The sequence below is a fragment of the Henckelia pumila genome, chromosome 3 (genome assembly GCF_033568475.1).
Source record: "Henckelia pumila isolate YLH828 chromosome 3, ASM3356847v2, whole genome shotgun sequence".
Lineage (NCBI taxonomy): Eukaryota > Viridiplantae > Streptophyta > Magnoliopsida > Lamiales > Gesneriaceae > Henckelia > Henckelia pumila.
Window position 1 is genome coordinate 41,403,860 of NC_133122.1, and position 22,285 is coordinate 41,426,144.

Here is a 22,285-nt window from a genome sequence, read left to right on the forward strand (position 1 = left end):
GATCTGAGCAACCTGGCTCTGATACCACTGTTGGGAAAACTGGCGGTCAGATCAATCACGATTGATACCCGGTGCAGCGGAAGTTTAAAAATTTTATCATGGAACAATTCCATGGTGTGGGTATCAACCATTCAACGATTAAATTATTGTGTGTGTAAAATTCAAATAACAATTAATTAAATTTTACCTTCAATCTCGAAGCGAGATTAATGGACACCACACAGATTTCTTTGCGCTTCTTGTATCTCCCAGGAACTGATGAACTCCTTCAATCAGGTCCACGAATGAGGTTTAAATCCCTCTGATAGATTGCACTAGAAAATCTATCAGAAGTTTTTCTGCGAAGAGATTAAACGAATCTGATTCGTTATTCCTGACTGCAATTCAAAATCACAGACCGGAATTTCTCGGGCAGAGTATGGGAGGGGTCGGCCGAAACAATGATGAGAGGGGCTAGGGTTTCGAAATTTTGCTCTCAAAATTATGACCTGTTGTCCCTAATTTCTGTAATGCAATAACTTATTTATAATGCAGGCCACTAACACCTTAGGGCCCATTAGTCATAAGTTGAGGCCCGACAAGCAAAGCCCGCATGTTCAGAAATTAATATAAAATTCATCGTGACTCCGATTGATAAACCGATTTCACCAATGTGCACAGAAACCATTTCTGCACATTTTAAAGTCAAGATAAATTTTCCTGAATCCGAATTCAGTGGTTTCCAAAAATGTCCATCCCTATGTCATTTTAGGAAATCCTACTCCCTTACTCTTATTTAAGAAGTCCAACTCCTTAGTTCATTAAATTTAACTCTTTAAATTTAACTATCTCAACGGGGATTAAAACTCCATTACACTGTGTGACCCTCAATGGTTCAGGGATACAGCTAGCCGTGGGCTCACAACTCCTTGTGACTCGGAACAACACTTTCCGACTTGCCCAACGAATCATGGTAAAGCGCCTAGAAACATCGCCCCATGATTCCCTAGGTATCACTGATAGTGCCTACAAGAACCAGTAGATTTTGGTTAGCGTACAGTACGGTCCCTTCATCCATATATCCCGATCGAATCAACAACCATTGGTATATCGAGAGTCGCTCAAGATTCGATAACTATGCAATACATCTTGAAGATCAAATTAGTGACATCGCATGTGCTACTAAGAAACCATTTCTTAAATCACATCAAGTACTCTGGCCAGAGATTCGTCACACTAATATCTCCTCAGATCGCATAGGATATCCACACTCGCAAGTATGTGGTGAATCCTTGACAACAATGCATCGACTCCTATATGTGTCGTAACTGTACCCAATCCCGACACCTGATGACCCCCATAGAGTCGGTAAACGAGTCAAAGCACAGTACTAGCATATAGAGTCTCCATGATGTTTCAAGTCGTAAGGACTAATGGTGTACAACCAAAACCGCGGACTTCATCCACTCGATAAGTGATAACCACTTGGAAAGTCCGGATAGAGTAGTTCGATTATTCATCCTATGAATATCCATTTGCATGCTTCGAACATCTCTATGTTCCCTACCAATGAAACGTGGTACTCCGCATCGCAAATGCTAGTCTCAAACTCGAGCGATCCTTATCCTTATTATCGGACGGCTCAATCGACTAGGAACAGTTTAGAATATACAGTGACTATAAGATGTATTTCATGATAGACATCTCCATGTTCTACCACATCTTACATACACTATGGTATATTCAAGGTCTTTATCAAAACAACAATAGTATATCACAATATAACAATATGAAGTAATATAAAGTCATTGCCATTAATAAAAGTGTAAATTACATTAAACAAAAGATTGTTTTTACAAAGAGTCATCAAAGCCCATAGCCACAAGTTGGCTCACTGGGCACCCACTCTTTCACTTCTATCAATTTGAGCTTTTATGATAGTGCCATCAATTTCGCTAAGTCATAAATAAGAATTCATAAAATCTTCTGGATCTTTGATTCAAAAAAACTTTATATTTATCGATCCAAAAACTTTTGGCTTATTCATCAACATCTTTGTGCACTATCAATAGTTTTCAACTATTTATATAATTTGAATGCTCAATTCAATTCATTATGCCAAACTCTGAAAGTATTTGTATCAATGATACTTCTGGAGCTCTTTAGCTCTTCTAAAAATATTGATTTGTAATATACTATTTAAACAAAATCAATATCTACTAGATTCAAAAATCCATATACGTCAATGTTTATCACTATTTTATAATATCAAGCACATCATTATTTTCATCGTCACTCAAACGATCTTCTAGATCTTTTAAACATCCAATCAATATCCGATGAAACATATGCTTTGGGTAGACATCAACGTTCTCCACAAACTTTTATATCTTGCTTGATAGATATCAATAAATCTTTTACGTACTTCAGGTACGATAGTGATAAGAGATACCGATGTGCGTTTAGTACAATACTTGATTATGACGTATATCTCAATAGTTTGTGCCAAATTCATATCTCGCTTCATACGGGATGACATATTCTTCCTTGATTAATTAAACTACAGTGTATCAACTGTGTTCATTGGTACTGTCACATTCACTTAAAAGAATGGACTATACAAATATTATCTTTACATATTTATCTTGATCACATATTTTTAATAAGATAATCATCTATAAATAATAATATATTTATAACAAAAATCTCATTAAAGTCTCGCGTATTACTTTTTTTTATGACGTGAGAACCTACGACCATCTTCTTTCAGTACACACTGAGTAAACCTCCGGACTAGCGCTATTATCAATTCTTCGTATGATATAAACTAAATATTATATATTTATAAAATCGTTTTGTTTCGGATTTTTATAATTAAAATTTCGAATCAAACCATATTTGTGGTTTTGATTAATTTTAAAACCAATCCAAACCGTAATAGCTAGATTGAAAATGAATTCTTTTCACCTCACCCCCATTTAAGTGCCACTATTACTCTCTCTTTCTCTCTCAAAAATAAAATAATATATATATATAATATAACATAATATAATAATGCATGAATTTCTTATAATAATCATCTTAATCAAACTAATGGATGGACAAAATGTCTTTTACTACTTATAACTAACGTATTTCAATTATATTTTTTATTTTTCAATTTAAAATATAAATATTATTTTTAAATATAATATAAACTATTTATACAGGCCGATTTTCTTATGCGTGTATTAATAGTATATATATATTCCCAACGGTCCTCTGATCCTTTAGCTCTCAAGTCACAAAAGTGAGAAAACCTTGGATATTACTATTTTTTCTTCACTGGTGTGACAAATATTGGCAAAAAAAGAAAACCAAAACTCTACTATAGCACGTAATCCAATCAAGAAATTGCATGAACTTCACCTAATCTTTCAACTGCATCAACGCTTTTGCAGTTCCTTTACGAAGCACATTTGCGTAGTACTCTGCTTTTATCTCGTCAATTGTTGCCCAAATGAACTGTGCTTTTCCGGAGATGCTACGGTGTTCGGATAATGCTGCTGGGATTATCACCGGAAACGCTGAAATGGGTGTTTTTTCTTTTCCAATCCAAGCTCGGGATTTGGTCGGAAACATTAATGGTGATCAGGGTCTGAGCGAGTTGGTTTTGGGTCGGGCTATGAAGCCGGATCCGGGTGTGGTTACCGATTGGATTTTGAGTTATGGGAATGGGTCGGAGTTTGAAATGGGTTGCGTGGCGGCGGCGGATGTGGCTGCTGATGGCGATCCAGCGGGGGATTTTTCGCCGGAGATGCTATGCTCCGCCGTCGGAAGAGGCGGTTCTAAGAAGAGGAAGGCTGATGCTATTGAAAACTTTAAGGTGAGTACTTCCCTTCTTTTACTTCATAAATTATTATTTGTTTCTTGATTCAACAGTTGAAATGCAACGTCAATTTATGCATGGTGAAAATTTTCTTTGTTAATCATGTTCTGTTTTAGTGCCCTGTTTCATTCTTTAACACCTAGAATTCAAGAAAGTACTGTTTCTACTTGATGTAATGCTTGTGGAATCTGATGATTAAATTGGATTTTGGGACACAAATACATATACATATACATAGGTGGATGAAGAACAATCCCAATCCCAAGATGAAAAAATGAAAGAAAGTGAAGAAGAATTTTCTGATAAAAAGTTCATGATCAGCAAAAGCACCGGGAATGAACCTTCAATCATGAACTCTAAGGCGAAAACAACGGTGCCCGAATTGCCAAAAATGGACTATATTCATGTCCGGGCACGTCGCGGTCAAGCCACAGACAGCCACAGCTTAGCCGAAAGAGTAAGAAATAAACAATATCGATACTAATTAATAAAGTCTTGTATCAAGATTCTTGTTCTTGGTGATTTCTTGAAAATTTATTGTGGGCTATGTTTGAATATTGTGCCAGGTTAGGAGGGAAAAAATTGGTGAAAGGATGAAGTACCTTCAAGATCTTGTTCCAGGGTGTAACAAGATCATAGGGAAAGCCGGATTGCTCGACGAAATAATCAACTATGTTCAATCTCTTCAAAGACAAGTTGAGGTACAATATCTGCTGAATTTTGTAGGCAATCTAACAGTGTAAAAAGAGTGACCCCTGACCCCTAATTGTATTGTTTTGCAAGTTTTTATCGATGAAACTCGCTGTAATCAACCCGACAATGGATTTCGAGGTTGATAATCTCCTACCTAAAGAGGTAAAGAATCCATTTTCATCAAAGAAATAACATAGCTAAAACAGAAGAGATGGTAAAATCTATCATTATTTATGAGTCCCCCTCTTGCAGATGCTTCCGGTTCGCATATCCGACATTCATACTATCGGTGTATCACCTGACATGGTTAATCTTCAATTCAATTCATTGACACAAGGAGTTCCGTTTCGCGGTTTGGAAACAGGGGTAAATCCTTCGGACAACGCAGTTGAGAGAACTGTAAATGCTCCACTAGTATCATTACTTCAGGAGACACATGAACTGCTTGATTCATCCTATTTGAATGTTAGTACTTTTGTCATTGATCAAATCCATAAATAGTGTTTATTTTCATCATATCCGAGTGCTGCAAAACTCGACACCTAATTAACATTCAAGTTTTCTTGAAAAAAATATGCAGCAATTTCATTACTCAAACTGGGATTCTGAGCTGATACACAATCTCTATGGCTTGGGATACCAACACGAAAGATCGCCATCACACGCACACGCACACGCTCCTCAACCATTTACAGGTACACATGAAGCTAAGCTTTAACCGAGATGCAACTATCGCGAACCGTTTAAGTTAAATATGTCGATTTATCTACACATTTAAATCCCAAATTCATTAGAATCACTTGGTGTGCTTGAATTCAACTTTATCCAATAGTACTACTCCGCAAACACACATGGATCCTCAACAGTACAAAAAAACGTCATATCAAAGCATTGACTATTGTTGATCATATTTTAACAAAAGTACGGAAAACATTAAGGAAAAGTTGACATTTTCACGATCGAGGACCACTTGCAGAATTAAGGATGTAACTCCAGTTTAATGTGGTCCTCCTCTATTAAGCTGCTTTATGTCTTCTACTTCAGTCGAACCCAGTTGACATTCTTGTGGTATATATAAAAAAAAAACAAAAGATTCCGCGAGTTTTTCGAGTCGAACAAACAGAATATGGGTCGATGAATCAGTGCAACTACGTACATAGTTTTGAGTCATATTTTGTGCTGTATTGCAGGTTATATCGAAGCAGGATGTGTGAAACTGGAGATGTGAGCGGCGCCGTCGTCGACTCGACGTTATATATTGGTAGTCATCGTATGAGACTAGCGATTTGAAATGCTAATAATTCTGATGATCTTCGTTTTCCCTCTTAGATATGTGTTAATGGGTGTAATGTATATATGCAATTTAATTAGATAACGATAGTTGTTGTAAAAGTAATGGAGTGTAGTTAAATTTGCTTTTTCTTGAATTCGATCCTTTCATCTATCATGTACACACCATTTGGTTTTGGAATGATATTTAACGTTGCATATCAGTTTCAAAAGCGATATATGTCGTCACAAGATTTCAACTCGATAACTAACTTTGATGTAGAAGTGAGGAGTACACCACACAAATATGGCTTGGAATAAAATATTGAAATTTTTTAGGTTTTCTTCCAACCTATAGTTTAGAAACGTTTTTAGTGTTTTATAAATTAAAAAAACTTAAAGTATTATTTGGACAAGATTTTTATAAAATGTTTTAATTGGAAAATTATTTTTTAAAAAACGTTTTCCGCGATCCAAGTATATTTTTTAAATAACAATTAAGAGATGTTTTTATATGTTTTTAAAATAAAAATATGGAAGACAATGATAAACAACGTTATTTTGAAATTTTAAAATGTTTTTTATAAAATAGTTGTCCAAATACATATTTATTTATAAAAACAAATTTTAAAATATTGTATAAATATTTTTTTTAAAAAAAACTTTTATAAAAATATTTTATAAGCATTGTCCAAACGGAGCCTTAGTTTTTTTTTTTTTTTTTTAAATAGTTGTTCTTCTTTTTGCATTTGAGATGTTCACGCGAACATCTCAAACAATGTTTTCATAACCGGACCGGTGATCGAACCAGTCTACCTTAAAAAAACGGTCCAACCGGTTCGACCGTTTTAACCGGACGGTCGGACCGGAAAACCGTTTATATAATATAATATAATTAATAATATCTTTTAAATTTTAAAAATCTAAAAGATGTATATAAATAAAAAAAATATTTATCATAGTTTAAAAAATAAATAACTATATAAATAAATTCAAAATATTAATTATAGTTATATATAATATATTTTTAAAAATTAATAAATTAATTAAAAAATATATAATAATAGAAAAATAATATTTTTAACGAAATACAATTTTCAAATAATCATGTGTATATATATAATAAAATATTAAATTAAAATTTTAAAATTAAAAAAAAAACCAATTTAAAAAAATAAAAAAAATCGAAAACCGGTTCAATCGGTTTTTTGGCCAGTTCTTGGGGCCGGTTCTTGGCCGGTTCTGAGCGGTTGAACCGTTAAAACGGTTTTTAGAGGTATTCCGGACCGGACCAGTGACCGGTTCCCGGTCGAACCGGTCGAACCGATCGGTCCGATCCGGTTTTTAAAACATTGATCTCAAATACAAAAAAATGAGCCGTTGAATGTAGCACATGAATAGTGCCCATATGCTAGCATAAACAGACCCGAGTTCTACATACGACAAGGAAGCTTCGACCCAAAAACGATGGGTCACACTCATGAATCAAGTGGTACAAGTTGGCTTGTACACGCATGCAATTAAAGCTTGAAGTAAATTTATTTTGTTCACGAAGAAAAGAAGACAAGAGCCAAATGGTAAAATGTAGGCGCTCCTATACACTTTAGTAGAATGAGACATGCTACACATCACATTCTCACAATAACTTAGAAAATGAAAGGCATTTACTCTTTGATTCCCTTTTATTCTGTATAAGTTATTTTGTAAGACGGGTGAAAAATAATATTTTTGACATTAAAAAATTATATTTTCTTTCAAAAGTTGAGTCAATTTTCGATGATCTGTTTCACAAAATTGATTCGTAATACGGTATCAATTATCATAAGAGTTTTTTTGTTTACCTAAAATAGTTTTTAGGACACTATATTTTATTTTAGGTATGTAAATAAAAACAACCTTTATATATAATGCTGAAAGCTCGATTCGTTGTCGTTTGACTAGATTACACTCATGAACAAGATATGATGTCTTGTAATTAAATAAAAAATACTTGATATGCATACATTTCCTCCATTAGGAACATGAAAATTTATGCTCAAATTAAATATACGTACCTAGGGGTTTAATTACATTAAATTTCAAGGCATATGAACGTAGATGCCGTAGAGGGGACCTTTGCCTTATCCACAACCAAAATCTATTTAATTCTGAATTTATGATTCCTCCAATGGATGGTGAAAGAAAATATTCCCTTCCTTGTGTACTTGGCCTCTTTCACCCGTTGACAAGTTACATTTATTTTTCTTTACAATTTGATAGCACCACCATAAATGTTCCTTTGCACTTGACGAGAATATGAAAATAAATAAACATGTACAAATATTAAAAAATGGGTAATGCTACATGTACATGAAGAGTTACATGTTGGGTTACACAATGTACTTGAAATTACATGATTATCCTACATGCATTTTTCAAAGATTTTTTCCAAATAAAGTGCAGAGATAATCATGTAATTTCAAGTGCATTGTGTAACCCAACGTGTAACCCTTCATGTACATGTAGCATTACCCTTAAAAAATACTCATCCACGCAAAAGCAAAGCATGAATCTTTGTCGATCGACGTTTTTTCCGATCGAACAAATTGAGCTTCTCCCCCGTAGTCATATCTAAAATGTCCAACAAACCCAAGCCTCAAATACCTAGCTATAGGTTATATTTGGACAAGGGGATAATGCATTAAAATGTCCCTCTTGTTTATGTGATTTTTTATTTATGTTTCTCGAATTTTTTTGTGTCATTTATATATCTCGTCCGCAGATTTTTTTTTCCAAAAAACGACACTGCCGTCAAGTAATCTGTTAAATCTAAAGGGTCATGCTTTTGAGGGAAAGATATATTTTATGTTTTGATTATATATATTATTTAGATTTTAAATTCGATAAATATATATATATATATTTAAAAATTTTAAATTTTAAAATATAACAATTAATATATTATAAAATTACAAAAAAAAAATATATATAACACTATCATTTTAAACAATATAACAGTATTTAGTTCCGATCATCTGATTGTATTTTTTGGACCAGTTGAATCTTTTTTAAAAAATATCTTTATCTATTTTTTAAAAAAAAGTTTTAGATATTCTATTTAATTTTGAAATAACAACAATTATCATATTTAATATTAAATATTTCAAATGTATAAAATGCGCGTACAAAGGTTCACTAATTCTAATTAATATGTGAAAAGGCATTATGCTAAATAGACAAGGTAACATTTTAGATAATCAAATTCCGTCGAGTTAGAGATTTTCCAGTCAAATCATAAGAAAATAGCCACAAAAAATTAAATAAAATAAACATACATGATTAAAAATTGAATTCGACTTATACAACAGACTAAAAAAAGTATTATATTCCTAATTATAATCGCGGACCAATATATTTTATTAAATGTCAAACATATATATGTATCAACATCTTCAAGCTCTTGTATCATTCCAGAAACATAAATTTAATTTGCTAAGATGAAACATAATATCAAATATAGTAATCAAAAGTTGACATTACTTGTCCGTCGAAACATATATTGTTCTAATAATTTATTAATCACATGACTCACATTTAATTATTAAAATAGTTGATGCACTAAACAATTATAAATAATATCATGCTAATTAATTCTGACTTTACCAACTAATATATATTTCCTATATTAAATTCCTCTTATAAATAGATATATATCATTTGAAGTAGTACTCCAAGTAAGTACTCCATCACTCAATCTCCTTCTTTTTAACATCTTCAACGTCGGCTTTTAAATATTTATAGAATTTATACACACATACACAATCACACAAGAATGCACACCTACACACATATATTTGATATAAATTAAACTACATATATTTTAAAAAATTTAAATATATATATATATTTATCGAATTTAAAATCTAAATAATATATATAATCAAAACATAAAATATATATATATATATATATATTTAAACAAAAAAATAAATTAAAATAAGTTTAAATACTATTTTTAACAAAGTTTAAAACATAATATTATATACATATATATATATAACTAAAACTAAATTGTGAAATTTTAAATGTAGAAAATACTATATTTTAAGAAGAAATATTTTAAGAAGAAATCTCTTTTGTGACATTTATTTACTTCAAACAGATGGTCCGTTAAACTTATAGGTTACTTGAAGGTAGAGACATTTTTTGAAAAGAAATGCACGGACAACGGATATAAATTAAACAAAAAATATTCGAGGGACATAAATAGAAAATCACGGAAACAAAAAAGACATTTTAATGCATTATCCCTTTGGTAGAGTATTTAATTTTTTTTTACTGTTTTATAAGTGAAAAAACTGAAAGTATGTGTTTGAACAAGTTTTTTTTAAAACGTTTTTGAAAAAAAAAAAAATTTAAAAAGTATTCTTCAAGTATTTTTTTTTTTAAAAAAAACTAATGAAATATGTTTTTTTTTTTATGTTCTAATAATTGAAGATATATGATGGAAACTAAAACATATAATTTTTTAAAACGTTTTTATAGAATAACTATCTATACACATTTATTATTAAAATAACTTTTAAAGAATTTTTTAATTTTTGTTTTGAAAAAAATCACTTTATAAAAACGTTTCATAACTACTTATCCAAACAGAACCATATTTTGCGCTTTTTGACGAATTGTTTAGGGGTGGATTTAAATTGAATCACTTGTAAAGTTGCTCTGGAAACGTATTCGATCTAAAGTTATACTTAATTATAGTTATTTTAGACGGCCACAAGAAAAGTACTTTAGCTATCCGGTGCAAATTTTTTTGGGTGATGCTACATGTACACAAAGACTTACACGTTGAGTTATACATTTCATTTGAAATTACATAAAATCTTCAATTTATTTTGGAAAGAATTTTTTCAAATAAAATTGAGAGATAATTTTGTAATTTCATCATGTGCAGTGTGTAACTCAATGTATACATGTAGCATTTCCCAATATTTTTTTAAAGATAATGCTACGCGTACACAAAGTCTTATACATTGTGTTACATGTAACATTACCCTTTTTTAATTGATTTGTTTGGTTTGGGTGTGATAAGCATTCTTGATGTTGTAAGTTTTAGCACATGTGACCAGCTGAAAGTCTAATATCATAAATTAAGTATGATGAGAATATATATATATATATATATATATATATATATATATATATATATATATATATATATATATATATATAATTTTCCGATGAGATTTTGTACGATGCTAGCTAGTGAATAGCACACACATGCTCTTAGCATAAACGATCAGATAAAAATTTATCATAATAATAACTTAAAGTTTCTTTAAGATTATTTTAAAAAAATAAAAATAAATATAAAATTTTAAGGGAAAATTAGTTCCTTCTGAAATTAAAATGTTTCTAGTACAATATATCGATAAATCTCGCTAAGTAATAATTTCCGAAATTTCTATTTTAAATATAATTTTAAAAAAATAGCAGAGTTTGGAATTAATTTTGGGAGTATATTTTTTTCAAATTTTTTTTGGGAGTGTATTTTTTAATAATGCATTATATATAAAGCAGATCATAGCGCCAACATTTTTTTTCCCCCATTTTTGTTTAAACTCATGTTACTATCTTACTATATTTCTGTAAAGTACCGTTTGGTTCGTATGATAAAATAAATAATACATGGATAAGTAATATAATGTAATAAAAAAATAAATAAGAAATTATAGTTAATATAGTATTTAATTTGATTTGATTGATATATTATAATTTATTTGATTTGATTGATTAAATTTTATATAAAAATTATAAATTATCATTTTGTCTTTTTCACAATAAATAAAATGTAAATAATATTATTTATAAGGGATAATATAATAATTTAAATTCAATGATTTGATTGATGTGAGATAAATAATTAATGATTTGATTGATGTAAAATTAGATGTGCCCTCATTTTTTTTTTTTTTTTATAGAATAGAACTCATCAATTACTGAATCAATATGATCTTTGCAGCAAACTCTCTTTCAATCTAGACAATTATAGAATCTTCCAAAAGATCTTCTTCCAGTTTATTCCGGGGAGAAGTTTTGATAAGTTTCATAACTAAAAATGAGTGTTCCGCTGTTGCAGTAGAAGATCTGTTGTTGAGTTCTTCCACTTGAAAATCTATTACAACATCATGAGATACATCAATCAAAAATAGTAATTATGCTCAAATAATGTAATAGAATCTCTTAACTGACACAAAGGTCTTGTAGCATATTTATAACAAGCATTAATATCTGGTATCTGAATACCATTATTTTAACAAACTAATTGCACAATAATTAAAAGACTATCATAGCCTTCTGCTCTCAAAGTATGAAGTTGTAAGGCTTTGGTAGTTGAGACAAAATTTATTGTATTTAAAATTCTAAAAGACTTCTCTCGCAAAGCTGGACAAATCAAATCTCTTATCACCATAATCTTGTGCATCAAATATAAGATAAATACGAAATCAAATTATTTCAAAGCTATCAAAGAGCTATTCCCCTCGTATAGAATTCGACAAATGCTCCACCATGTGCTCAAGCACGATACATATCTATCATACTGCAAATTGAGGACTACAACGTGTCTTTCCAACTCGCTGCAAAGTGCCAATCTGATTAAGATCAGTGCCTGTCTAGCGAATACCAGTAGCTAGCTATCATATTTGCAATTTCAATGGCTTAGGCAGATTGCAACTTAGTGCGATGTTTTGGAGATGCGTTAATAAAATTACAAATAGAAGTCAATATTGAAAAAAAAAACTAAATAGAACTCACATATTAACTGAAAATTAATTTTACACAAATATTCTCAAATCCTATATATATATATTTTAAAAATCTTCAATATAAGATTGATAATTTTCAGATAGTTCAGGATATATATACTAGTCTTTTTCTGCATGTGTTACGTGTTTTTTACAGTTTAAATAATTATTTAAACATGATAATTTTTGTTATTCTTAAATTAATAAATTTTAAGACTATTTTTTTTATTAAGAGTGATATAACCATTTAAAATTTAAAAATATAGATATAGATTTAAAAAATATTTAAATAATTTAAAAGATTTTGAAAAGTAGAGAATGTTACACCAAGACACCAAAAATAGTTAGTCTAGTACTTTATAACATAGTATATATATATAAATCAAAATCATATATTCATCTATAATTTTTTAAAAAATTTTAAATAGTTCACATTATTCCTAATAAAAAAATAAAAAAAATCATTAAATTGAAAATACAAAAATTATAATGTTTAGATAACACATCGCGTACAAGAGGATATGAGTCATATATCTAATAAAAATGTTTGAATTACAATACACGTTCACATAATTATTTCAATATAATCCAACAAAATACTCTTTATTATTCAATTGAACACTAATTAACAAAAACACTTGCATCCAATCCAACAAGTCCTCCCCTTTTTCTTCCTCTCAGTTTCCTCAACAATATTATCCATTGCTCTATCCTGAAACATCACAGCCATCTCAACAAAAGCTTGATATATCTCATTAAAGTATCTCTCCATCTCCGATCCTCGACCGCCTCTGATCCCGACGACCATCTCTTGATCACTCGATCGCCTCACTTTCTCATCAAAAATCATCTCCCGCAAAGACTTGAACTCCTTCATCATTTCGTTTAAACTAAGTTTGATGCTACGAGTCATCGCGACCCTCGTAAGATCGACCGGGCTCCCTTCTTTATAAGCATCCGATAGCGTACGATTATTCTCGTTGGACTTGTTAACCAAATCGATCCTCGTCTTGATCTTTTTAGCCTTTTTGAGAATGGAAGCCAAGTTAGGATTCATCTGCTGCATTAGCCCTTCAAGAACTTCGGAACTTTGGGGAGATCTCGGGTTTTTCGCGACGTTTTTAAGGTCAAATATTGTCACTATGATGTCTTCCATTTCATTCTTGATGGCTCTCACTTCTTCAAAAAGTATAGTGATGTTCCTTTCATCGGGATCGAGTTGCCTCATCCTCAAATTTGCTACCCTTTTCGTCATGTAGTTCAACGTACGTTGATGCTGCATGAATATATATAATACTAACTTTATAATTCGTACGTTAAGCAAGCCCTCACAAGAAAAACTCGATTGTTACATTGAAGAAATTAAATAAGATAAAGAAATTTATTTGATATATATCTGCCTATAGGCTATATATATATACATACACGTACATAATTGTTTGCATAAACAAATTTATAAGGTATATATTAATTATCACATGAAATAAAGAGCAAAATTTAAGGAAGTGGAAAGACGACCTTCAACAATTTTCTATGATGTTTCTGGCCTAGAGGAACGATTTTAGCATTCTTGAATTTCGGGCTTAAATAATATTGGGAAAGTAAGTAATACCCTATGAAAGTTTGTATGGAAAAATAATAAAGAAAATGTAACTTTTCCGCATATGTTTAATTTGGGACTCCTTTGACTTCACGAAATGAATTAATGAATAATTAATAATAAATAAATACATATACATAAAAGTACTAAAAAATGTAATGTGGGGAAAATGGTATTCAATACAATTATTGGTATATTATGATGATCTACTTTTACTTCATGCTTGCAACTTTCAGTTTAACTATACACAAATGTGAGATTGTTGAATTTATTGTGTGTAATTAAGGATGGATCCAAGTTTAACTAAACTAAACTAAAGTGAGGTGTTGAGTCAAATCATTAATTAGCTTTTGAGTTTATCAAACTTGGAAGAAAGTTTATAAAGCACGTGGAGAGAGAAATGTGCGGTCAAAAGGCTGTAATTATGTTTCAAAAATTAAATTAGATTATGAGTTTTTATGGGAATATTTAGGAAGATATGAAAAATAAAAAATTTATTTTATTTATTTTATTTTATTTTAATTAATTGTAAGTCGGTATATTAAAACGAAGTGTTTTCCTTGCACACATTTTTTTGGTGCAAATTATATATTGCAATAAAATATGGAAGCTCAAATATATTGAAAACAATTTATATATAAAATATAATCTATCAATATGAATCGTACATGGAGAAGATCTTCCATTTCAACATAACTTTTTCCACCGATATAAATAATACATATAAAGAAAAGAAAATATTCTTCATAACATAATGATGTAGCAAAAAATTAATAATACATACAATTCTTATCAACATGATTTTTTTTTATCAATAAATATGTGCATGATCATGGTATGTGCAAAACTCTAGGTACAAATAGAATTTATGTATTCTTTTCAAATGATTACATCTAAAAATGCTCATTTAAGTTATGTTTAATTTGGTTTAAATTTTAATACTTTTAAACTCGATTACACCGTTGTTTTTTAGCACATAAGATTTCATTAATTTTTTTGAATGAATATATTTTATAAATATTAAATAAAAAAAACATGACATATAATGAGTTTTTTTTTCATTTTTTTTTTACGGTAAAACTTATAACTGTATTAAGAATGAGAAACGAGGTCAATTACAAGATTTATAAGCTAAAGCTAAAAATTCTCAAACTTTCACACAAAGGAGGAGGGGAGGAAATAGCGAAAAAAACAAGGTTGTGAGCAACAGATTTTGCGGTGCGAGTTTTCTTTTCATTAATATTATTTCCTAGATTCATAGGAAACTATTAATTATTACAATTTTAGGACTTAATTAATATTTATTAATTTATTAGAAGTTTAGAACCTTCGATTTGTTCTTGAAATTTTTTTGAACAGATTTGTTCTTGAAATTAAAAACAAACAATAGGAGTATTGGTTTTTCTTGGCATGTAATGGCCGGAAAAAGCAAGATTCTGATCGTCGGCGGGACTGGATTCATCGGAAAATTCCTCGTGGAAGCCAGCGCCAAAGCCGGGCACCCCACCTTCGTTTTAGTCCGGGAATCCACTCTATCTAATCCCGCGCCTCAAAGATCCGACCTCATTCAAAGCTTCAAGAAATTAGGCGTCACCTTCGTCGTCGTGAGTACAATTTTTTCACAATTAATCTTTCGCTGAAGATTGGGATCGGATTGTTGAATGTTTGTAGGTTTATGATGTGTTAAATGGGCTCAATCTCTTTCGATTTGTGGATGCATGTTTTCTGAATGATCAATTGACTGACAGATGCTTCAATTATTTGGACAAACGTAGACATAAATGAAAACAATGACTTCTTGTTGAATTTCGGACCAAAAATAGAGATAATTCATTATATGCTTGTGGGATTTCTTTTGGTGATCTTAAGTGGTGGCTTAATCCCTCCGTACGGCTTTTACTGTTTCTTTCATTCATTATGCATATAAGTAAATGTGCATTACTTCAAATTTAAAGAATGTTGCATTTTTCGCATGCTACTTCCATTCTAAATTTACAAGTATAACTCAAAATGTTTAAGCATGCGTATGTCGAGTGAAATTTTACTTGGTTATTGATTTAGACGAATTAGAGTTATTGAAACATAACCTACAATAGGTAGATGTAAGCTTCGAAACACACTAGCTATGATTTTTCGGCTGTTTTGATACTTTGATGTGATATGTAGGGAGATTTGTATGATCATGAAAGCTTGGTTGCGGCAATAAAGAAAGTGGACGTCGTGATATCAACTGTAGGATATGCTCATTTAGCCGATCAAGAAAAGATTGTTGCCGCGATTAAGGAGGCTGGCAATGTTAAGGTTTACTCTTTATCAACTTTCTTTGTGAGCGTGTGTGTGTGACCAATGCACATAAATGGGATAATTTCCCCTTCCATCAACATGTACTAATTTGGACTTGTATCTGAATTCTTTGGCTAGTTAGCAACTCTTAGAATATTGTTTTCCATTTGAAAATATTTGATGCCTCCAGCGATTCTTTCCTTCGGAATTTGGGACGGATGTTGATCGTGTCCATGCCGTTGAGCCGGCAAGATCGATGTTTGAGCAAAAAGCTTGCTTTCGCCGTTTTGTTGAGGGGGAAGGAATCCCTTTTACCTACGTCTCAAGCAATTTCTTTTCTGGTATATTTCTTAAAACACTTGCACAGATAGGCTCCACAACCGCACCAAGGGACAAGGTTGTAATCCTAGGAGATGGGAACGTAAAAGGTAACTAAAGTCTCGCATTGAACGTGAGAAATGCTTTAAGGGTTCTTATTAGCAATTACGATGGATTTTTCTAGCAATTTGTTTTTGCGAATCAAAGATGGACTTGAATATGCCCTTGCTAATGTCAGATATGGCTCGCACGTGTCTGATACATCAAGTATGTGTTGTATTATATCTGTGTTGTGTGAAGTAGGTGGTGAGCTTATTGTGATGACTCTCTTACGAATCATGTTCTATTGGCCTGGAACATGACGATGATTCCACCATATTTTGTAAAGTTGAATTGACAAAACTACTGAAATTTTTGTTTTCTTTTTATGTAGTTGTATATAATAAAGAAGAAGACATAGCCACTTATACCATCACAACAGTGGATGATCCAAGAACCTTGAACAAGATCCTCTACATTAGACCTCCTTCCAATGCAGTTTCTCTCAATGATCTCGTCGCTTTATGGGAGAAAAAGATTGGCAAAAGCTTAGAAAGAACATACATTCCGGAGGAACAAGTTCTGAGGAATATTCAAGGTGAGATGAAAACTCTTTTATTTGCTTATGTAATTAGTCCTGGGAGGTGTGTTTTTTTTCATCTCCTTTACGTTGAAATTCGAAATTTTTTCCGTTTATCTTGTAGAAGCCTCATTTCCACTAAACCTTCGACTAGCGATTTGCCACTCTGCTTTCCTTGAGGGCGATCAGACAAATTTTGAGATCGAACCATCGTTTGGTTTGGAGGCATCAGAGCTTTATCCTGACATCAAATATTCTACCGTGGATGAGATGCTCAATCAGTATGTCTGATAATTCCTGCGATGCTTAATCTGTAATCTATCTGCAGTATAGTTAGATAGTGCCAAACCTTCAGCTTCTGCAACAGTTTTACCTAATATTTCTTGCTCAAAGTCTTTGTTGGCCAATATTATTTATACTTCAATTTTTATTCACATATACGCTATTATCTATCGCTCATAATATAGCCAGAGACAGACAAAAAGACGGGGAGTTTCTAAATGATTTGGTTTGTCAATATAATGATTGAGTCCGTCAATTACATGTCTAACTTATAAAAATACTCATTCATTTTGTTGTTCGAAATTAAAACTATACCATTATTTGATATAAACTATTATCATCTTCAATCTAAATCTCCCCCGAACATGTATTTATATACATATATATTTTTTTATCTTCCTCAATTTTTAATTTACCTACTTTTTAAAAAAAAAATTATGCATAACATATGCCTCGCTGTTTAGTTTCAAAATAATCTTAAGCATATATCACTACAAATTGCATCCAAAATACCATCGCTAACAATTCAACTCTGAATCAGAGGGTTCAGACAATTATAACTTAAAAATTCAAAGCGTTATTTACTCTACAGGCGTCTATGTACAATACCAGAAACGACAATCACCGCTTAGTCAATTTAAAGTAGTGTTTGAGAGAGCTTTTAAAAAATAATTTTAGCTTTTTCTTAACAAAATTTTGAATTATGAAAAAAAAAAACCGAAAAGTGCTTCCTAAAAGCTCTACCAAACACTATCTAAAATCATCTACGCAATGTGACCGAATCGATTTCAATTTTAACTTCTTTTTCCAACATCATTATCAATTTGCTGCAACAATCAAACATAAAGGCAGATGGCTAAACTAATGCTAATAATTCCACATTCTTATGTTTTAATGTAAATAAAAACCCGTAACTACAGAGACACGAAACCAATCCATTGTTTCTTTTCTTGTTTACGTTCCCATTTTCATTTTCATTCACTTGTCCGCTCCATTTTCTTCTTACTTTCATCAAATCATAAAGCTGCAGAGCTTCAATCTGCTCGGGAGCTGCTGGCGCCAGTAGCATGTGTTTTCCTACCGTATTTCTGTTTACAAACAAGAAAAAAAAAAGGTGAAACAATACCACTAATGAAAACCTAGTCTAAAATACTATCAAACTATAAATAATTCCATTTTCTTCAGCTCACCTGCTTTCCAATGTTAAATGGCATATACTTGTACTTGATCATATGCATGATTTGACGCTTCATTGTCAGAACAAAGAGAACAAGCCAGTAGCACAACAATATTGGCCAAAATACTGGGACATCAAACATGGAAAAGAAGGTCATGACGAAAGCGATACAGAAAGCTTTCGTAATGGTATACCTGGAAACACAGAAAAAACAAATCATGATCAACATCAAAATCCCAGCATAGATTTAAATGGCATTCCACATTTGTAATCAATACACATACAAACACACATACACAATGTCATACATAATGATTAATGAGAAATCATGACATGACACAGGATTTGCCATCTCGCAAGGACAAAGTAAAAAATTATAAATCAAAATCCCTCTTTTGCCGTGTCAGTGTGACAAATAGATGTGCAAGAAAATAATTAGACAGGTAAAATATTTACACAGAGAAAATAAAATTCAAAATCCTGCATTCTGCTGTTTAAAATCTCAAAGTGTTGCTTGATTAAAATAAGCTTACTGCTCTTCTTAAATCCCTCACAGAAAATTTCTTATGGTAGACCTAAACTAAAAATGTCATGTACACAATCTATTATCGACTAGTAACACGCCAAAAAATTTAATAAAAGTTATGACTTTTATTTATCCATTTCCCTTCACTGATAGCCTGTACCTAGGCGAGCCAATATAAAAAAAACTATATAAAAGATTGTGCAGAGCACTGCAACCAGTAAGAATAAAAGAGCAGTAAAATGATTAAATGTATTGATTTTAGTACAGCTAAAAGGTTGCACCTCCAGAAATATATTAATGAAAAACACTATCACAAAGCTAAATATTACCAAAATTTGAACTCAGGGAGGCGTCGAATGAAAGGCTTAAATTCATCTGAACCCTTTGTTGGAAGCCTAGGCCCATCTGATGGTTCCAGCTCTGGGTCAACAAGAGGCGACAGAAACCCAATGAGCAAATTCAGAATGTAGATCCCCAAGCCGTACGTAACAATGTAGAACCCTTGAACATAGTAAACTCGCAGAGCATAAATCAACACTAGAACAAAGGTTCCAATCCAACGGTAAGAAGCATGTGGAGTAGATTTATCCAAGAAGTATTGAAAAAGCTTTGACAGTTCATGCCTCCGTTGATTCAATGCTGCTGCTGCAGTTGATGGACCATCACCTCCAACCCCCTCCATGGATTATCAATGTAAAAGCCCTATAACGAACAACACAATCCGACCAGGAGCATTAACGCAGTTTCAAGCTAACTGCCATGAATTTTAGAAATCTGCGATATAGATAGATTACCCATCCACTCAATCTGGTGACAGGATAAACCAAGATGGGGAATTGCGCAATAAAGAAATCTTATAAATATTTTGCCATTTCAAGAAGAATAACACAAATCTCCAGTGAATACAATAGCGCACAATAATAATGCAAAAGTTCCATGGGCGTCAAAAGCCCACTTCTAAGCCAAATGTTTGCACGGGATTACTCTGATCAGGTACTACCAACAAAAATCCCTCGATACAAATTTTAACCTTAAATGCAAATCTTCTATTATCTGCATCTCAGCATCCAACCAAATACCCAAAACAACACCACAGTTCAAATCAACTAACATTCCCTCCCCTCTTTGATCACTCTTCAAACCTTTTTTCCACTGTGAACAAGCATTAGTAAAGCTGACCGAATTCCAAACTATTTTATTCCGAAACAAACAAACGCAGAGAAGTCAAAGTTCCGAGTAAACACCAAACAAAAACGACGATTGCAATATCAGATCTAGAATTACCAGATCCCCAATTATTTTTTCGGAAGCAGCTGTTAAAACACAAATCATAAAACACAGACAGGATCATAAAAACAACAGATTACGCAATGTGTACAAACCATTCTCAAAGAATAAATCCGAAAAAACAGCTGGGGGATTCAATCATACCTTCGGAGATTTACAGCAAGTGGAGGGGACCAAGTTTCCGAGGGCTCGGAGGCGAAAATTTGAAATATGGATCTGATTTGTAAAGGGATCTGGGTTGCTTCACCAATACAGATAACAAAACAAATGGCGAAAGACTCGTCTTTCGTGGGAAATAAGGTGTTGTGCAGGTGCATTTTCGTCATTTTACATGATCGTTGAGTCAATCAAGAGTCGTTGTGGCTGAAAGCACAGGCCGGGTTGGGCTTTATGCAATATTTTAATACGGTCTGGAAAAGATTGGGCTAAAACTTTTTAGTCCGGCCCATTTGAGGTGAGGTGAGAAAATCTATTTTGTTTCTTCTTCATTTGTGTCTCGTCTCAAACTCTCAATGCCATTTGGTGCTGTGATGCATAGATTCTTGGTTCATATGGGGTTGTCATCGATTCAGATTGCGTGTGTGATGTTGAAAACCCGAGGATTAATATACGAATTCGTGCATATTCGTAATGGAGAAAGATCAATCAATCGGTTCTTCAAACGGTACGCTACAATTCCAACTATATATAACATGATCATTGCTACTTGTTCCAGAAACGTAACTTTGTAAGACGAACATATTTCGGCTTTCTCCGCTCCGAATAATTGATTTATGAGATGGCGAATGGTTCAAATGATCGAGTTAACTCTAATAATTTGATTACAAGTTCATGTCATATAGTTGTAGGATATTAGTATGCTATCAATCTTGTTGCGTACGTGTGAGTTGAAATGAGATTATTCCCATTAGTGTAATGAGTTGACTTTATTATTCACCTACGTACAACCAATCAGAAGGAAGGATCGATTGAGGTAGATGGAAATTAAAGCACAAGAAGATGCCCCCCTCGACCCAAATTTCTAGTTCCGTCTGAGAGGGAGTCGATTCATTGTAAAACATTTCTTCTTGACTTGGATATATATTGCGACAGTGGATCGATGAGCCTTGGGACAGAGAAGTGGATTTAGGATTTAATTAAATCCGAACCACTATAATCCTTGTGTCGTTTATGTTGATTGCATGTTTACGTGAATTATTGATTCATACTAATTTGTGTTCCAGTTGATTGGATGGAGCGAGTTTTCAAATCAATTGTGTTGTGGTTAATTTGAATATTCCTCAACAACACTTACATTCCACGGCCATGCATGCAATATCGATCAAGGGATATATAAACGTAAATTAAAAAAAATAATGAGTTGGCATGCATAAAATGTGCTCTAATTGGTTAATTAATTCACATGAAACTGCCCTTAGTTTTATTTAATTAATTATTTGTAAAATATACACGTACGCGAATAACAAACTTAGAGTACGTAGATTTGAAATATATATGGAAATATCACAGCTTGTAAAATGATGAAACCATCGTACGTATTTTGAAGATTTATTTATCCAGTTTCTTCAGATAATCCGGGCCATGGAAAGTCTTATT

The 22,285-nt window shown here is 32.0% G+C and overlaps 4 protein-coding genes across 8 annotated transcripts; 2 read left to right on the plus strand and 2 right to left on the minus strand.

The window, feature by feature from the left end:
• Positions 1-3,278: 3,278 nt before the first annotated feature.
• Positions 3,279-5,935, plus strand: LOC140892771 (uncharacterized). Of its 2 annotated transcripts, none has more exons than XM_073301762.1 (7): positions 3,279-3,848; positions 4,096-4,304; positions 4,414-4,548; positions 4,631-4,702; positions 4,793-5,005; positions 5,121-5,235; positions 5,731-5,935. In XM_073301762.1, exons 1-7 carry the CDS (start codon positions 3,479-3,481, stop codon positions 5,766-5,768), a joined length of 1,152 nt encoding a protein of 383 aa, XP_073157863.1. In that variant the 5' UTR covers positions 3,279-3,478; the 3' UTR covers positions 5,769-5,935. The 2 variants fall into 2 exon arrangements, with proteins under 2 accessions (XP_073157863.1, XP_073157862.1); XM_073301761.1 differs by having other exon boundaries at positions 3,279-3,844; positions 4,086-4,304.
• Positions 5,936-13,222: 7,287 nt separating this feature from the next.
• LOC140888550 (syntaxin-112-like) lies at positions 13,223-13,852 on the minus strand. The gene has a single exon (XM_073296241.1). The coding sequence runs from the start codon at positions 13,850-13,852 to the stop codon at positions 13,223-13,225; it is 630 nt and encodes a 209-aa protein (XP_073152342.1).
• A 1,444-nt stretch (positions 13,853-15,296) lies between these two features.
• Positions 15,297-17,879, plus strand: LOC140890775 (phenylcoumaran benzylic ether reductase Pyrc5-like). 3 transcript variants are annotated; one of them, XM_073298816.1, is made up of 6 exons: positions 15,297-15,415; positions 15,557-15,801; positions 16,364-16,498; positions 16,671-16,908; positions 17,232-17,435; positions 17,542-17,879. In XM_073298816.1, the coding sequence occupies exons 2-6, from the start codon at positions 15,613-15,615 to the stop codon at positions 17,706-17,708; spliced, it is 933 nt and encodes a 310-aa protein (XP_073154917.1). In that variant the 5' UTR covers positions 15,297-15,415; positions 15,557-15,612; the 3' UTR covers positions 17,709-17,879. The 3 variants fall into 3 exon arrangements, with proteins under 3 accessions (XP_073154917.1, XP_073154920.1, XP_073154919.1); XM_073298819.1 differs by having other exon boundaries at positions 17,545-17,879; XM_073298818.1 differs by having other exon boundaries at positions 15,328-15,415; positions 15,588-15,801.
• Positions 17,880-18,483: 604 nt separating this feature from the next.
• LOC140890740 (protein RER1A-like) lies at positions 18,484-20,968 on the minus strand. Of its 2 annotated transcripts, none has more exons than XM_073298760.1 (4): positions 20,834-20,968; positions 19,732-20,104; positions 18,890-19,070; positions 18,484-18,787 (listed from the first exon to the last, which is right to left on the minus strand). In XM_073298760.1, exons 2-4 carry the CDS (start codon positions 20,082-20,084, stop codon positions 18,734-18,736), a joined length of 588 nt encoding a protein of 195 aa, XP_073154861.1. In that variant the 5' UTR covers positions 20,085-20,104; positions 20,834-20,968; the 3' UTR covers positions 18,484-18,733. The 2 variants fall into 2 exon arrangements, with proteins under 2 accessions (XP_073154861.1, XP_073154862.1); XM_073298761.1 differs by having other exon boundaries at positions 19,732-20,176; positions 20,834-20,954.
• Between the last annotated feature and the right edge of the window lie 1,317 nt (positions 20,969-22,285).

Coding starts and splice junctions, on each gene's coding strand:
- LOC140888550 (XM_073296241.1), bottom strand. CDS start 13,852: ATGACGAAAAGGGTAGCAAATTTGAGGATGAGGCAACTCGATCCCGAT.
- LOC140892771 (XM_073301761.1), top strand. CDS start 3,479: ATGAACTGTGCTTTTCCGGAGATGCTACGGTGTTCGGATAATGCTGCT. Junction 3,845..4,085: donor ATGCTATTGAAAACTTTAAG/GTGAGTACTTCC, acceptor ACATATACATAG/GTGGATGAAGAACAATCCCA. Junction 4,703..4,792: donor ATAATCTCCTACCTAAAGAG/GTAAAGAATCCA, acceptor CCCCTCTTGCAG/ATGCTTCCGGTTCGCATATC.
- LOC140890740 (XM_073298760.1), bottom strand. CDS start 20,084: ATGGAGGGGGTTGGAGGTGATGGTCCATCAACTGCAGCAGCAGCATTG. Junction 19,071..19,731: donor CTCCCTGAGTTCAAATTTTG/GTAATATTTAGC, acceptor CTGTGTTTCCAG/GTATACCATTACGAAAGCTT. Junction 18,788..18,889: donor CATTTAACATTGGAAAGCAG/GTGAGCTGAAGA, acceptor GTTTGTAAACAG/AAATACGGTAGGAAAACACA.
- LOC140890775 (XM_073298816.1), top strand. CDS start 15,613: ATGGCCGGAAAAAGCAAGATTCTGATCGTCGGCGGGACTGGATTCATC. Junction 16,499..16,670: donor AGGAGGCTGGCAATGTTAAG/GTTTACTCTTTA, acceptor TGATGCCTCCAG/CGATTCTTTCCTTCGGAATT. Junction 17,436..17,541: donor AGTTCTGAGGAATATTCAAG/GTGAGATGAAAA, acceptor TTTATCTTGTAG/AAGCCTCATTTCCACTAAAC.